Genomic DNA, 17,947 nt, shown 5'->3' on the forward strand with positions numbered 1-17,947 from the left:
TGTTTAGTGTCTATCTATTTCCACTAGAGTGTGAGCTCCATGAGGCAGCAATGGCCTTTAGAGGCCAGATACGGAAGGTCAAAGCCAACAGATTGCTTCCTACAATTCTGTTAGATCAACATAGTTCAGGGCTGGTAACAAACTCGTCAATTCCCTCCACTCTTGATGACTTTTCAGAGGACCCAATCAGGTATCCCATTTTCTGACTGGGCAACATGAACTTGGAAATGACAAAACCCTCACTAAGCAATGCCTCTTTGTAAGAATACAGCTCAACTCCAAGATTATAATTTTCCAATAAAAACAAATACAACTGATTAAGCCATGATGAGAGAATATGAAGCCTGGTTTGAAATCCCTGTAATAATGGGCGGTTTCCTTTTTACTCTCCTGACAGCAGGGTTGGCTGCCATCTTGTCAAAGTACTAACTGACAGGGAGCAGGGGCCAACTGACCTATCAAAGCACCTTTTCTACAGGTCTTCGTAATTCTAGTCTGACTAAAGATAAATATTACATAATATATGGCTAAAAAAAAAAAAAAAGAAACCTAAAATAAGGAGTAAAACCTATCGTTGAGTCGAAACAACTCACAGTGACCCTAAAGGACAGGGCAGAACTGCCCCATAGAGTTTTCAAGGGGCACTTCGTGGATCTGAACTGCCGACCTTTTGGTTAGCAGCCATAGCTCTTAACCACTATACCACCAGGGAGTCCAAAATAACGAGTAGGGATTTAAATTATTGTAGGGAATATTTGGCTGTATTCATCCTCATTCCCAGCCTTGTTTTTCTTTTAGTTTTGTTATGTTCTAGTTCTTATATTATCTCATGAAATGTTTTAAAATATATCTTTCTTTTATTATATCTTTTATATTCTAACACTTTCTGAAACTGATTATTATACATATTAATTAATATACAACACAATTATATAATCACAAACATGTATCTATATTTATTTTAGTTTTGCTATTCTACACAAAGTTAAAACAAAGTTTTGTTCACTGCCTTTCTTAATTACTCCTTTTCTTCCTAAAATGATTACTGACTACGTTTAATAGTCATCTAGGCTCCAAAAATTTCAGACCCTAAGGGTAACTGGAGTCATCTTGTGGTGTCACTAAAAGATGCTGGCGTATTAGAGCCTTGATATGACTTCAGGTGAGGGGGCCCCTACTCTCCTGCTTGCCCCCGCTGGGCTCCCCTTCAAGACCAAATCACGAGGAGAGAAAAAACGGGTTACACAGTGTGACACAGCAGCTCAGATTTCCTGCCAAGTGCTGGCTACTGGATCCTATAAAAGCATTAAACCTCTTACTATCCACCCCTTCAAGACTGTTGTGAGAATTAAAGAGAAGGTCCTTTGCAGACCGCGAAGTGCAATGCACAAATTCTAAGTGCAAACTTCAAGTTATATATGTTCTCAGTCATATCTGTGTAATGCATTCAGCGGTGGGTTGCAGAGGGCGATTTATAATGCAACTAGACCTTAGAAAAGCTGGCACCTTACTCTAGGCTTTGGGCACAACAGCTGTGTTATGACAGATACAATAATCTCAGAGCTAATCTGCACTTTACAATGTCCCACCATTAGAACACAAGCCCAGAGAACTAAAGCTGCAGCAAAGAAAACGAGGCCAGCTAATTGGAAGAGACAGGAGACCGCTGGATTTTAAGAATCATCCACTGGACCTTGTGTAAGGCAAAGTGAGGAATACTTGGATTTTCATAGAATACACACAGATTCCTCATTAGAACAAAGAAAAATCAAAACAGTATCTCACAAAGATGCCAATGAAGAAACAAGACCCCGTTACATCGGAACCTTCAGAGAGCAAGGCACAAGCTTTTAAGACCTCAGCTCCACAAAGACACATGCACACCCATATTCATTGCAGCACTGTTCACAAAAGCAAAAAGGTGGAAACAACCTAAATGCCCATCAACAGATGAATGCATAAACAAACTGTGGTACACATATACACAGAATACCACTGGCAATGTTAAAGAGTAACAATGAACTCGCTTGCCAGTCATCTCACAACACGGATGAACCTGAAGGACATTATGCTGAGTGAAATAAGTCAATCACAAAAGGACAAATATTACATGAGACCACTATTAGAAAGGTTTACACAGAAAGAAACAATCTTTGATGGTCACCAGGAATGGGAAGAGGAGGGAGGGAAAATCACTAACTAGATAACCAAAACCAAACCCGCTGCCATCAAGCAGACTCAGGCTCATAGTGACCCTACAGAACAGAGTAGAACAGCCCCATAGGGTTTCCAAGGAGTGGCTGGTGGATTCGAACTGCCAATCTTTTGGTTAGCAGCCGAGCTCTTGACCACTGTGCCACCAGGGCTCCAACTAGATAGTATTAACTTGGGTGAAGGGAAAGGCAGTATGCAATAACGGGGATGTCAGCACAACATGACCAAGGCAAAGGAAGACACCAGGAGGAAACAACAGTAAATACTACTACACACAGGATCCTGTAACAACAATTTATGCCTGGATACGTAAGTAGATATAAGCTGAACAGGTGTGAGAAGGCGTACGGGAGTATACCCACAAGCACACCTAAGTTTGGCAGATGATGTTTACACACGAGTATTTGTATGTGCTGCAGATATATCCACGTATATAGCAGAGCGCATGGGGGCAAAGTTATGAAAACTTCTTGTTGTTAGGTGTCGTCCAGTCAGTTAAAATTCATAGCGATCCTACGCACAACAGAACGAAACACTGCCAGGTCCTGTGCCATCCTCACAATCGTTGTTATGTTTGAGCCCATTGTTGTAGCCACTGTGTCAATCCATCTTGTTCAGGGTATTCCTTTTCTTCACCGACCCCCTACCTTACCAAACTTGATGTCCTTCTCCAGGGACTGGTCCCTCCTGATAACAGGTCCAAAGTCTGTGAGACAATGTCTCTCCACCCTTGCTTCCATGGAGAACTCTGGCTATATTTCTTCCAGAACAGTCTTGTTCATTCTTCTGGCAGTCCAGGGTATATTCAATATTCTTCGCAAACACCATAATTCAAAGGCATCAATTCTCCTTCGGTCTTCCTTATTTATTGTCCGGTTTTTGCATGCATACGAAGCAACTGAAAAGACCATGGCTTGGGTCAGGAGCACCTTAGTCCTCAAAGTGAAATCTTTGCTTTTCGACACTTTAAAGAGGTCTTTTGCAGCAGATTTGCCTAAGCAATGTGCCTTGACTGCTGCTTCCATGGGCGTTGACTGTAGATCCAAGTAAAATGAAATCCTTGACAACTTCAATGTTTTCTCCGTTTATCATGACGTTGCTTACTGGTCCAGCTGTGAGAATTTTTGTTTTCTTTATGTTGAAGCATAATCCATACTGATGGCTGAAATCTTTGATCTTCAACAGTAAGTGTTTCAAGTCCCCTTGCTTTCAGCAAGCAATGTTCTTAGCCATAACCAAACACCTTGAGGGACTGGGTTACTGGGCTTCAGGGTTTAAGACTGTAGTCTCAGGGGACGTACAGGTCATCTGGTATAACACAGTCCATAAAGACAATGTTCTGCATCCTACTTTAGTTAGTAACGTCTGGGGTCTTAAAAGCTTGTGAGAGGCCACCCAAGACACAACCACTGGGCTCTTCCCATCTGCAGCAGAGTAAAGAAAATCAAAGACTCAAGGAAACCATCAGTCCAAAGGAACACAAACTACAGTCTCCACTAGCCTGAGACCAGAAGAACTAGATGGTTCCTCCTAAGAGGGACTGGCACAAGAAGAGCCAGTAGCAGAGTCCCAGAGACCATTGCTGGCCTTGCCCAAGATTGTAACATTCAAGCAAGATGAACTTTTTAAGGCAAACAAAGCAAAACAAAAACAACTAAAGAAGTTTAACCTCCCAATGTACCATGGCTCCTCCCCCACAAGTCGTTCCTGTATTTGCAGCGTTCTTCCAGGCTAGTCTCTAGAGCTAAAACAGTGGTTCTTAACAAATGGTTAAGTATCATATGAAAAACGATTGATTTACAAAAAGGCAAAGTATAAATTAGAAAAGAAAAATACTATTTTATAGCTACCAAAATATGGTAACTAGTAAAGAAGTTAAAGAAATGACAAAAGTCAATGTTAACTAAAGAGAAGAGATTTTCTCAAAGACCGTTCTTATGGGACTATAAAGTGGTTCAATCTTTCAAGAAGGCAACTTGTAATACGTATTTAAAGTCTTCCAAATGGTCATAATCTCGGACCCAGTGATTCTTTTTTTTTGATGAAAATATACACAGCAAAACATACACCATTCAATAATTTCTACATGTACAATTCCACAACATCGATTACACTTTTCAATCTGTTCAACTATTCTCCCTGGCTATCCTTTCCCAAATTATTCCACCACCATTAACATAAACTCACTGCCCTCTAAGCTTCTTATCTAACCTTTCTGAGTTGGGTTGATATCACCTGAACTGGAAGGCAAGGGGTTGTTTCCTTGTCAGTTTGATCTCACATAGATAATTCTTTTTTTTTTATTGTTTAAAGATGACTTCAGGGGATAGTTTCCATCAAAGGTTTAAACATTACCTCAGGGCAATAGTCTTGGGGGGAAGAGAGGGAAGGTTATCCAACCTCCACAAAGTCTAGACTCATTGATTCTTTTTTGTAGGAATCTATAAGTAGAAAATGGTTTACAGCAACAATTAGATTCAATATAAATACCACATTAGGAACATGGTTAAGTAAAGTGTGGTATATCCATCCAATAAAATGCTACACAGCCACTGAAAATGTTTTTCAAGTGTTTTTAATGTCAGAAAATTGAGGAAGGGCCTAAAATTTCACACAGTATAATTTCTGCGTATTTATGAATGAATGAATGATATAGTCCAAAATGTTAAAAGACGTTATCCCCTAAGTTATGAGATTAAGATTGCATGAAATAAGTCAGTAAAGAAATCTCAAGTCCCGGCTTCCTAGCTGGCCTTGAACATTTTACCTCTTTGTATTTGGTTTTCTAATCAGTAAAGCTGGAATAACTACAGTACCCTCAGAGGGTTGCTGGGAGAATTTAATTATGCTTAAAGCCTTAATAAAGACGTGCACGTTTTTACTCCACAGCCCCCTTCATTAGAACACTGCTCTCTCCTTCCTAACCCCATCCAGGCCCCACAGTCATACGGTGGCCTCAGCAGGCCCAGGCCATGGCGCAGCACAGGCCCAGTGGCTACTGGAATCTGTTTATGAGGTATTTATTGGTAAACCAGGGAAGTGGATCCTTGAAAGTGAAAAGGGATCTTAACTCTTGCACTTAACACTTGAGATTCTGTCTGAGTCCCCACTGTGGCGGAGTAACTGTGTAGTTTGGTTCCCACGCACCCTTTGGCTTTACAGCAAATACCTGTTAGGCTCTCGTACGTGGAGCTTAACCAGCCTCCCCTCTCCCTCCAAAAAGACCCAAAAGTAAAAGTACTCTGAGATGCGGAATAATCTCTGAGCAATCTTTTGACATGACATAAAAAAGCAAACTTTTCCATGACTAAGTACTGTAATTTGAAATACATCGTTACAAACATACCCAAAGTAAGGTTTATCACCATTTTAATTCTTCAGGATATTAAGAAATCTTCCTAAATTCCCTTTCTCTAACTAGTCTGCTCACTACTGATAACTGCCTCAACATCAGGAAGTGTCTGTTGTTGGGAACTGCAGAAATACATGTAAGAAGGAAGAGATCAAGACTCAGGACTCTGCCCTGTGCTATTACTATGTATCACTATGTGTTAAAGTTCTCTTTACAGAGTATTTCAAAGCATATTCTTAAATATAATGCCATTAATTAGCGGTTGATAAAAAAGGACATTGAAAAATAAAACAATAAGCTAGTTCGACCACACCCTACTTTAAACTGTTTTTTCACTTAAAAAAAATAATAAAATTGGTCTGAGAGAGAGTTAACATTTTTTAGTTGATTTACTCTGCTCTGAGATACTGCCAAGCTCTTCTTTCACAGCTATTGCCAGCTGGTTTGGAGTCTGATTCAGGATACAGCTGGGATGGTCAGGGCACACCAGGGGTTTACCAGCACAGTGCGCAGATAGGCGCACAGCACCCGGCAAAGCCGGGTGGCCTCTTGGCAGCACAACAAACACAGAACTGTGGTGATGCTGCTGGCAAAGTGAGTGTGCAATGTGGGTGCACTCCCCAAGGGACTAACCCACACTCTAGAGTGGATGTCACCACAGCTAGTACACAGGGGTATCCTGTAGCTACGATCTCCTCAGGAGAAGGATTAGGCTTTGATTAGGCTTTTCCTAAGCAGCTGTTACTAGGAAACCATCAAGAAATCTTTCTATTTTTTCCTTCCACCACAGGAAAATGAAAGCAGGTCCAAAAGCTGTGAGAAGGGGGGAGAGAAGGAGGTATTACAGGGGCAGGTAAGGAGGAAGGATTGTTGTTAGGTGCCCTTGAATTGATTCCGACTCATAGTGACCCTATAGGACAGAGGAGAACCTCCCTGGAGGGTTTCCAAGGAGCAGCTGGTGGATTAACTGCCGACCTTTTGGTTAGCAGCTGAGCTCTTAACCACTGCTCCACCAGGGCTCCAGGAGGAAGGATAAACCAAAAAACCAAACCTGCTGCCGTCGAGTCAATTCTGACTCATTGCAACCCTACAGGACAGAGTAGAACTGCCCCACAGAGTTTCCAAGGAGCGCCTGGCGGATTCAAACTGCTGACCTTCTGGTTAGGAGCCATAGCACTTAACCACTACACCACCAGGGTTTCCAGGAGGAAGGATATAGGGGTATAATACCTTTGGAAATTCCAGTAGCTTTCTATTAAAAAAAAAAGTTCCTTGCCTTTCAAATAAATTTTGCATCAGAATGGTGTCTTTTGGCAGCTGAAACAACCAGTGGAAAGCAGAGAGAGGCCAGGAACACAAAAAGCTTGCTAACACACACCCAACAATTCCCCAGAGTGCAGTGGAAACTAATATCTACCTAATCACAGATATCCCCAGGATATCGACAATCGTCTTCACTCAAAAGTCACTACGTTGAGTCTGCTGAACTGTGGTAACTGTGTGCAGATGACGGGGTACGTTACTGGGTGTACCACCAGCTAGTTGGCAGAGAGGTCACGCGTGCATCAATGAGGGGGAATGATGTCTACCTCTCTTTAGCATACGTGGGAATATACGGATTTCCGACTCTGTTTAGGTATCAAAAAATGACTTGTACGGTTGCAGTTATAAAAACCAATTTTTTTTTTTTTTAAACAGAGCCAGCTTTGTAAAGTGAGATGAGGTGCCGAGATTATAAATGATTATGATTTTGTCATTTCTTGTAAGTATGTGCCTCAAAGCTAAATTGGCCACAGACACAATGCATCTGAAAGCCTCTTTCTGGGAAGGCAGAAAGGGGAAAACAAAGTATCTTAAAAACATACTGGGAAAACCTAATTCCAACCGTGTAATTCTGTGCTGTCAGTGTCCGGTTAATCATTTCCAGAAAACTATCTTCTAGCCAGAGGAAGTATGCTAGGTGCAGCGGAGATTCAAGCTACCGAGCAGGGCTGCCCAGGCATCTGTGCTAGCCTATTTTCAATCATTTTTTTTTTTTTTTTTTAAGGAACTGGTTGTAATGGAGAAATCGATGGGTCAAATGCCCAGAAGAACCTCCATGCTAGCAATAAACTTCTAAGTCCTTTCTGCCAGTATTTTCCACATTATTTCGGGGACGGCTCTGGGTTAACACAACCTTAACTTCAAATACATTTCCTTTCAAGTTTACCAACTAAGCATTTCCATAAAGAACCACTGAGATACAGATGAAGTTTCACTTGTGAACCATTTTTTGATTTTCGTGGTAGTTATCTATTGGTGAAAATAAAAAATGGGTATCTAGAAAAAATTGTTTTTCCATCCAAATGGATTTTGAGCTTACTGATAAGCAGATGATTCTATTGTCTCGATTTACTAAAAGCAATAAAAAAGCTACAATTTCTACAATAAATAAAGCGAAGCTTTCAATGATCAATTCAGTGTCTCCACAACACTTTAAAAACTAGCATTTATCCCACATTTTAAAACTACTTGTTTATGCTTCTACCTCCCCCAACAGACTGCCCATTTGTTAAGAGTTTCTTTCGTCTGCTTCCCAGGATCCAGTTTAGAAATCTGGCATATAGTAAAGGTTCAGGTAAATGCTAGCTGACTCACTGACTGAATGAATCATCACATACAAGGGTCCAAGACAGAAGATGCGATCTTTAATACTACTGGACAAGGGAGCTTGTACCCCTGTCCCCCAGTGGGTTTTAGGCATTGATAAATCTTATTTCCTTTATTAGAGATCCAGAAAACACTCCTCTAGAATTATTTTAAATGGATTAGTAGTTAAAATGCAGAGATCATTTGTAATATTGGGGGAAAAAAAATTCTTTAGAATTCTTGTAATATAGAAAGGCTGGTTCTGACATGTGACGACAACACCCAATGGCCATGAAATCTCTCCACATGATTCATTAAATTGAACAGTGACTTTATAATTATTTGACAATATGTGATTTTCCTGCCCAGAAACAGAATTTAAGTAACAAACATTTACTCCTATACTAAGTAGGGCTCTTCCTCCACTGCTGCTCCCTTCATGCCTGTGTGGACAAACCCCCTCTCTCAAACCAAGGCACAATCAGTAAGTCGGTGTGAACGTCAAACTTAGAAAGAAATATCTAGCGTATCTTCATGAAGTTGGCTGGCATTGTATACCAAGGGGATATTTTCCTGACAACATTAGAACACCAACTGATTTTAGACGTCTGGACTCATTTTGGGACTCATCACACCTAATATCGCTGCCAGTGCAAAGGGTTCAGCACAGAAAGTCTTAGCCTCCAGATCTAAACTTATTATAATCACAGGCTGTAAAACCCAGTTAGCTGTAACAGAACCCTACCGACACCCGCAAGCCAGGTGGTGTTGGGGACTAAAACTCTGTGAAGTAAACATTCCTCAGTGGTAGTCTTAATTCCTTTGACTATTATAGAATTTTTTAAAAATAATTCTTATTGTGCTTTAAGTTCACAAATCAAGTCAGTCTCTCACACAAAAATCCATATATACCTTGCTACACATTCCCAATTACTCTCCCCCTAATGAGACAGCCCCCTCTCTCCCTCCCCTCTCTCTTTTTTGTGTCCATTTCACCAGCTTCTAACCCCCTCCACCCTCTCATCTCCCCTCCAGGTAGGAGATGCCAACATAGTCTCAAGTGTCCACCTGATCCAAGAAGCTCACTCCTCACCAGCATCCCTCTCCAACCCATTTTCCAATCCAATCCATGTCTGAAGAGTTGGCTTTGGGAGTGGTTCCTGTCCTGGGGCAACAGAAGGTCTGGGGGCCATGACCACCGGGGTCCTTCTAGTCTCAGTCAGACCATTAAGTCTGGTCTTATGAGAATTTGGGGTCTGCATCCCACTGCTCTCCTGCTCCCTCAGGGGTTCTCTGCTGTGTTCCCTGTCAGGGGAGTCATCGGTTGTAGCCAGGCACTATCTAGTCGTTCTGGTCTCAGGATGATGTAGTTTCTGGTTCATGTGGCCCTATTATAAATTTTTATTTGTCCTGAATCACTAATACAATCAAAAGGAAAGTTAAGCATCAAAAGAATGAAGCAAGACTTCAAATCTTAAAAAAATGTAAAACTGAATTCAAACTTCTAAGCCGCACCTGAGCAATCCAAGTCTTTATGTAATCGGAAATCAGCTCAAGCTTGACAGATACGCCATAGCACAAGCTTCAAAGCTAGCTTCTGATGATAGAGTGTCTTAGATTGTGATGACTGTTTAATTGGTACAACCCTTTAAATACTGAGATTCTACAGGAATAAGCAGAAATGTTCCAAGCTGTGCTGCCTAAAGCATAGGAAAATACAGGTCAATTTTAATTCAGCTTCCACAACAATACGAAAGCCATAGCTGGGACGCTGTCACGCTGTGCTCAAAGACCTCTTATCATCGGACCCAGGTATTTCTTCAGAAATTAAAACAGCCTAACCACCTACCTGGTCTGTGGTTTCTGGGTACAGGGGCACACTCACAAATTACTCTCTCTTTATTCTAAATGCAGTAAGAAAGGAAGATACAGGATTTAGGTTAAAAGGTTCTAGGACTTTATGTGTAACTGGAACTTTCTAAGTAACAGGAAACTTCTCTATCGTCCTCACTTCACTAAAAACAGCTAACAACATTTTCATGTCCAAAAAGAAAATAAAACAAAAGTCTAAAAATGACATCAACAAAATTCACATTAAAAGCTGACAAATGAAGGTCGTTTCAATTGCAGCTGAAGATTCATTCATTCGCATGTGAGTGATGGTCTTATTGGACTATTCCTTCCTGGAGGCCCACCCAACGGAGTTGCTGTTGTTGTTCGGTGCCATCGTTGGTTCCGTCTCACAGCAACCCTACGTACAACAGAAAGAGACACTGCCAGGTCCTGTACCAACCTCACAATCATTGTTATGCTTGAGCCCACTGTTGCAGCCACTGTGTCAATCCATCTCGTTGAGGGTCTTCCTTTTCCCTGACCCTCTACTTTACCAAGCATGATGTCCTTCTCCCGGGACTGGTTCCTACGGTAACATGTCCAAAGTATGTGAGATGTAGTCTCTCTGTCTTTGCCTCTAAGGAGCACTCTGGTTGTACTTCTTCCAAGACAGATTTGTTTGTCCTTCTGGCACTAAGCCTACTTGCTTCAATGGTAAGATACATTTCCCCCACCCAGCACATGCTGGCCAGTAGTCAAGGGTGGTGAACTGATGAATCAAAGTCAATGAATGAGGAAAACCAGTGCTAATCTTTTATTTTGATGTATTTTTAACTCTGAAGTTGTCGAAAAGAATAGATCAAGGAATTAAGGATATTTTATGTACCTTCTTCCACTATATTAGGTTGATTTCACTTTCCTTAAAAAAAAAAAAAAAAAGTTGTTTTTTTTTTTTAATATAAGGCAAACATAGCAGAGAAACAATACATGTCAAAAGGCAACTCAACCAAAATGGAATCCAGACTGAACTATAGTTAGTTGTCAGAGTTGGATAGCTCTGTGGTCTACTGGCTTACCTGGCCCAATGTTTTCTGGTCAACAGGAGCTCGAGCAAATCTATCATGAGATGATAGGCCTGTCTTCACTGACCTCAAATCTTACTGCTTAAGACTCACACCACATAACCACTAGTTCTCCTTCCAATTTACAGCTTCCATTTTCCTACAGACTGGGACACAGACAGCCAAGACGTGAACCAGGCAAGCACACTGTTTACTGGGGAATGCTGTGAAGGGATTTATAAATCAATCAGGGTCAAACTAGATGGCCGCAGAGGATTCTATTCAAATAAGACTTTAACAGTCAATGACACCGTGAGTGGTGGTCTAGAGGTTAAGGGCTGTATAGGCTGGTAATTTCTTCACAGGCTTTCTTTCTGCTTCCTTTATCTATTACCACTATTTGTATTCAGCATTTCCCTGGAGGTCCTAGCTGGAACATTAGAGAAAAAGTGAAATAAAAGATGTAACAGCTGGAAAGGACGAAGTAAAAACTGACATTATTTGCACTTATCTTGATGGATGGTATATGTAGAAAATCCAAAAGAATCTATCAATTATTAGAATTAATCAGTCAATCCGGCAAGTTTGTGGGATATAAGGACAATACAGTATTTCATATACTAGTAACAAAAAATGACAAAATGAAATCCAAAAAGTATCATTTACAATAACATATATACACACAAATATGCAAAAGCTCTATACTGAAAACTACTTAAAAAGACTTAAATAAATGAAGCTATACATCATGTCACGATTTGGAAGACCTGATATTGCAAATTGCCGATGCTCCTCAAACTGATTTACAGAGTCCAATGTAATCAAAATCAAAATACCAGGGGGTTTTACTTACTTAGGAGCCCCTGGTGGTACAATGGTTAAGTGCTCAGCTGCTCACTGAAAGGTCGGTGGTTCAAACCACCCAGTGGATCCATGGGAAAAAGACCTGGCAATCTGCTCCCGTAAAGGTTATAGCCTAGAAAACCCTGTGGGGCAGTTCTACTCTGTCACATGGGGTTGCTACTAGTTGAAAATTGACTTGATGGCACCCAACAACGACAACATGGTACAGGAGTACTTGAACAAATGGTCATCTTCCTAACTCTTCACAGCGAAAGACCTTGGTATACAAAATTGAATACACGGCACATCCGTGTCCCTGGCTAAAGGCAGGCACAAAGTAAAAAAAACTTTAGCCATGTCCTTTTATCTCTTAACCTAACTAATACACCAGAAAGAAAAAAGGCAATTGAGAATACACAAATAACATACAGAAAAATAAAGCAGGGCTGCTTTGCTGAAAAAAATTCCCACGGCTTGTAGGTAAGAGTGTCTAAACCAGAAATGGTCATCCTCTAACAGAGCAATCATACTTTTCACCAGCCTTTTAAACTCCCTGATATTATCTGGTCTGTTTAACTGCCAGTTAAGACCCCACAAATACAAAGACAACTAACTGTTCGTAAACCAGTACTTCTGGGCCTACTCCAGAAAGTCTGCTCAACACACTAGAGGTTTCTGCCTGTTTTGAAGCTTGTGGCCTGAAATCACTTTTCTCCTGGCAGTAACTCCAAGCCCAGCATTATTTCTGACATTAAAAACAAGTCTCTCACTGCATTACTTGCAATTTCTAAAAACAACTCTGTTTTGTTTTTATATTCTAATGTTAAATAATTCATTTCTTAATGAGAAACTTTCAGTTACTAAGGTCCATTTGGACTTCGTGGCAGGAAAACCTAATGTAGACTCTTTTGTAGAAATTTTTCTTCTAGTCTGGTTGAAGTCATAAACATCAATTCAGGATGCCTTATAATTACCCTAACCACAGGTCTGAGGAGAGGTGTTTACAGCAACTCAAGGGCATCGAGCAACACTACAACAGGCGTGTAGTCCTTATCTGCGCCTTGAATAGGACTACAACCAAAACCATGCTCAAGAGACAAGTATTTATCCTACTTGTTAATTCATCCAGATGTCCTAGGTAATATCTTAACCACCTTAATCTGCTTAACTATGTTATCATTTAGATATTCCATGAACCATGGATTAAAAAAAAAAACAAATAAATGTTATCACGAAAACTTGTATGTTCTTACACAGTTCACAAGCTGTCTGCACAAGTCCATGAATATCTGTGGGTTATCTTTAAATAGCTGGTATGACCACAGACATTATCAGAAATATGCTAATGTTGTATGTATAAACATTAAGCAACGTATAATTAAAGAAAGTTTCCTTCTGACACAGAATCCTTCTGTATTATTGTAAATTCTAAAAAACATCAGCTAAATCTCAAACACAGTTTTCAAAGTGAGTTAGCTACATAAACTCATTTCACTGTCTACCTTTCACAAGTTTTAACAGAGCAAAAACACAGGTTCAGCTGCTTCAGACCACAGCACAAGGAAGGTGCTGTAGGAATAAAAAGGGGAAACTGAGGATCATCTAGATTAAGGTTTTATATTTAAAAAGAGAAAGAAAAAATACCTCTCAGCCCCCCCCCCCCCGCCCCCGCCACTGCCAGCTCACGCCAGTGACCTTCACTGCTGATGGGCTATCACTTCCCTGGGACACTTCAAAAAAATGCAGATTTCTGACAACAGTGGTCTGAACACGTGTTTATACTTCCTCTTCAAACTCTATTAAAAGGACAGTTAAGACTAAAGAAGTATACACTCCTGGAACAGGAAGAATGAGAAGAGAGATAAAGCCGATGAAAGACTAACAAAATTTTGGAAAAGAGAAAATGGAACGACAAGAAGTAATAAACACTCAGCAGGCTGGAGAAAGTGGGAACCTCAGTACCTGCAGTGGGAACCAACAAGTTCATGCGGGCCACAGACAGAATCCTACAAAGGATCAGGAACCTGAGGTACCCTTTAAAGTGTGCTGAGGGGTGGCACTAAAAACAAGAAGTCTTGAAGTCCATGTAAGAAACAATTAGAGTTCGTGATGTCTACCCCTATTTCACAACACACGGGAACCGCTGTTGTTGTGCGCTGTCGAGGCGATTCTGACTCACAGAGACCCTACTAACGGACAGCGGACTGCCCCATACGGATTCCTAGGCTGTAATCTTTACAGGGCAGACTGACAGGTCTTTTCTCCTGCAGAGCGGGTGGTGGGCTCGAACTGCTGACCTTTCAGTTAGCAGCTGAGTGCTTAACCACTGTGCCACCAAGGCTCCCTAATAAGGGAGCTACCCCTCTCTAATTTAACAGAAGACAGGGTTTACTCTCTGGAGAAAATGAACCAAAGGTTCTGTATTTAGATGCTCAGGCACAGGGGGAGCAAGGGTGAAGCTTCGTACTAGGAACAAGAGGGTGATGTATGTAAACGCCCTGCACTTAGCAACGGAAAGAATCAAGAAAGAAGCCTAACTGTACCTATTCCACCAAACCTACCACAAATTATGATTCATTCACTCAACTCTTTTCTGGAAAGAGCTATGGAAATGGTAGCTCTACTGTAAATACCACTTTCAATTCCCTACTACTCCAGTCATTCTGTTAAAGCCAGTTTTGGCAACCTGCACGATGGCATCAGCTGAGACTCCGAGAGCTCTTGGGCAAGAAGGTAAAACATTTTAACTGCCACCAAAGGAAACGTCCACATTTGATTTTAGTGACAGAAGCCTTCCCGGGACTCTCCGTGTCACTGCCTCCACAATTAATTGTTTTTGAGCATATAATTTAAATGAGATTTTAATTGTGTGCCTATAAAAGAAAACGCATGGAAAAAACAAATGACAACCCCATGAAGCTATTCCAGAGTACAAAGATCTGCCCTTGCAATGCCGGACAGCTTGGGTTTTTAATGCTGCAACAAGTTTCTATGTTATAAACTACTAGTGAAGACTTAACAACTGCCTGGGCCAGAAAGAAACAAGAGAACATCAAAATTCACACATAAAGCATCTCACTGTTATAAATCTGGAGAAGGATACTCCATTCTCAGCGCATTAAGACTGAGTACTATCCCAGTTAAAGCTCGGTGCTGTTTGTAAGAGAGAATCCTCTTCATAAAACACACCCAACATTAAGTTACTGCTCAGTCACTGGAAGCAACTATCAGTGGAGTGGTGCGTGCCACTATTTCAAGGACCAGCCAACACCATCCCTCCACACCCAAGTTTACTCTGCCATTCCCTCCCAGCCATCAGGTCTGAGAGCACCAGGACAAGGTCACAGACCTTCTCCCTCTGTCATGACTGAATGGTCCAATTTGGCTTCCTTATGTTGTCCCTCTGCCACCTTCACAGCAACAGCTCGGCAAATGGCTCCAAGCCTCCTATCCAGAGAACGAACCCCGGCCTCTCGGGTATACCTGTCATTAAAGAAAAACAGTTTATTTTTGGCTAAACGTCATCTGCAAAAATGGGCAAAAGTAGTATGATTAACATTTATACTAAAGAAACAGTGTACATTTTTAAGTTCATTATAGTTTCTTGAATAATAATTTCCCCATACTTAAAAATTTCTTGTTATTTCTTTCATGTATTTTCAGCCACAACTTTTTCCTTTATATGGACTATCTTGAACTATTACTCAGTACTTAAAAATGAATCCTTGGTTCCTCAATTTATATTGCCAAAGTAAATTTGGCAGCACATAAAAACACCACTTACTCCTTAAGAGTTCTTACAAACACAAGTTCTTAATTTAAGAATTCTAGATAATGTATTATTCTTGAAAATATTCCTGACAGAATCAGAAAAATAGCACTCTCTTTCTAAATAAAGCAAAAAAGAAGCTAAGACAGAAATCTAGTTTTTACTAGGAATGGAGCCAATCACCTCTATTCAGTGTTTTCATCGTGGGGCTTCTTTAAAGAAAGAACGTGAACTGATGCAAGCACTACGGTTTTGTGAAAAAGAGATCTACAAGGGAGAAATTACACTTAGATTCCAGGTGCTCCTACTGGGCGGAGCTAGAAAATTACAGGCAGGCCACCAAGTAGCAGTAAGTATCCTAGCACTGGAAGCATCCGAGCTGGTTGGTTACATGGGAGGTAAGTAGGATTCTACGACTTCTAAGATCTTCTCCCCTCCTGCTGAACATGTAGACTATGATACAGCCCCCAAATGGAAAACTCAACTTTTGCTACTCATGTCTCATGTTTGATAACTCACTAAATATCCAAAACGTGCCTGAGGTAGCATATACCTGTGCTGTTTCTAAAAACAATGTTCAAACTAATGAAACTGCTCAGAGACATTTCCTATCCTTTGTAGCTTTTAAGATCTGAGGTTTCAAGCTAACAAGCATATAAAAAATTAATAGTTCTCTAAGCAGTAACTAGGAAATACAAATAATGGTTACTCTTCAGAGTCATTATTATTCAGATTCAGATAAACTCTTCATATTTTCTCTATCACTCAAATTTTACAGACATAAAAGAAGCTATCAGAAAGGTTAAGTGGTGTGTTGAAAGTCACCAAGAAGCATCATGGGTGTTATTTGAAATGATATTGTTGGAAGGCTTTGGCAAATAAATCACCTAATTTAATTCTGGCAGTAACCACCTAGTAAATCAGGAACAAGTTAAGAAAAGGAATTTCCAGGTCAGATTTAGTCTTACTGTTCTGTGTATAAATTTAAACAGACTTCCACAAGAAGGCTGGCTTCAGTCAAAAGGCCATCTGCCTGGCCAAACTCTAGGTCAAAGCTCAAAATGGAGATAGTTCACACTGTTTTGACAACCATCGGTCACTGGAAAGGAGCTGCAGGAGGACTGCTCAGCAGGCTGCCAGTGGCCAGATGACGCAGTGGGCCTGTAAGGCTGAGCCAGGAAAGCTGGAGGAGGCCACGGCAGACATGACTCCTCAATAAGCAACCTACAGATGAGGCTATGCAACGCTCTACTCAGACAATGTATACACACACTGCTTGTCATGGGCTTACGCACGCGGTAACAGACTGGAAAGCACCTTCTCTATTGTTCCAGTGTTAATTCCAAAGATAAAAATTTTAAGGATTTTAAAAATCTCTCAGTCATAGAGAAGAAAAGAAAATCCGAATAACCTAAAACAAATGTCTGAAAGCTGCATCTCATCTCTTAAGAGAATTCAACAACTTTCAAGATCCTGGCCTCGGCAGGTGTCTGTATTTTCCATGCTTTTGGCTCTTTATTTATCAAATTCTGCCTCAACTAAGGTCTTTCACTGTAAAGATATTCCAAATGCTTGCTCTATGAGTTTCTGCGTGATACACAGCCCTGTGTAAATCAACAGCCACGGAAATGCTGGCTGGGAATCTGCTGGAGAGAGAAACGGATGCTACAGGTTACCAGCACACCATCTCCTCTTCAGACTGAAACATCACTGAAGCCTCAGGATGGCTGACTAACCTGGTGATGATGTCGAGGGTGGTAACCTGAGGGATCTGAATCTGCTGAGGAGTCAGCCCATGTTGCTCCAGCTGCTTTGGGATCAAGTGCCTGTGGGCGATCTCAATCTTCTCCTCTTGTGTGTACCCTATAAAGAAAGCGATCTTGTTCTGTAATTACTGAATTCACATGGCTGCCACAGTACCACGTTTTTTAATGAATCAAATGCAGATTCCAGGGATCTTGGATTTAGAATGAATTTAAGTATTACTTCAACTAAGACTATTATCAAAATAAAGAAATTTAACCTCAAATCAGTAATTGTTAAAACTTCCAACTTTTTCACAAAGACTTCGATTAAATAAGTAGTGAGCTCCAACGGAAGGACTCCAAAAGAACTATTTCTAGAACTTTGACCATAAATTTTACCAACAAAAGAAAACAACATCTAGATGTCCCTGTAAGTTTTTTTTTCCCCATGTGCTGGAATTATAATTTATATTTTTAAAAGAATTTACCTTTTTTATTTATT

The 17,947-nt window shown here is 40.6% G+C and overlaps 1 protein-coding gene across 1 annotated transcript in view; it reads right to left on the reverse strand.

Annotated features, from left to right (window-relative positions):
• Positions 1-17,947, reverse strand: part of LONP2 (lon peptidase 2, peroxisomal) — a 114,458-nt gene that overhangs the window by 18,917 nt on the left and 77,594 nt on the right. Inside the window, exons 10-11 of the mRNA XM_049864927.1 lie at positions 17,437-17,563; positions 15,281-15,414 (exon numbers count right to left, since the gene is read on the reverse strand). Coding sequence (XP_049720884.1) covers positions 15,281-15,414; positions 17,437-17,563 — 261 coding nt within the window. The remainder of the gene's footprint in view (positions 1-15,280; positions 15,415-17,436; positions 17,564-17,947) is intronic.

Source organism: Elephas maximus, chromosome 21 (genome assembly GCF_024166365.1).
Source record: "Elephas maximus indicus isolate mEleMax1 chromosome 21, mEleMax1 primary haplotype, whole genome shotgun sequence".
Lineage (NCBI taxonomy): Eukaryota > Metazoa > Chordata > Mammalia > Proboscidea > Elephantidae > Elephas > Elephas maximus.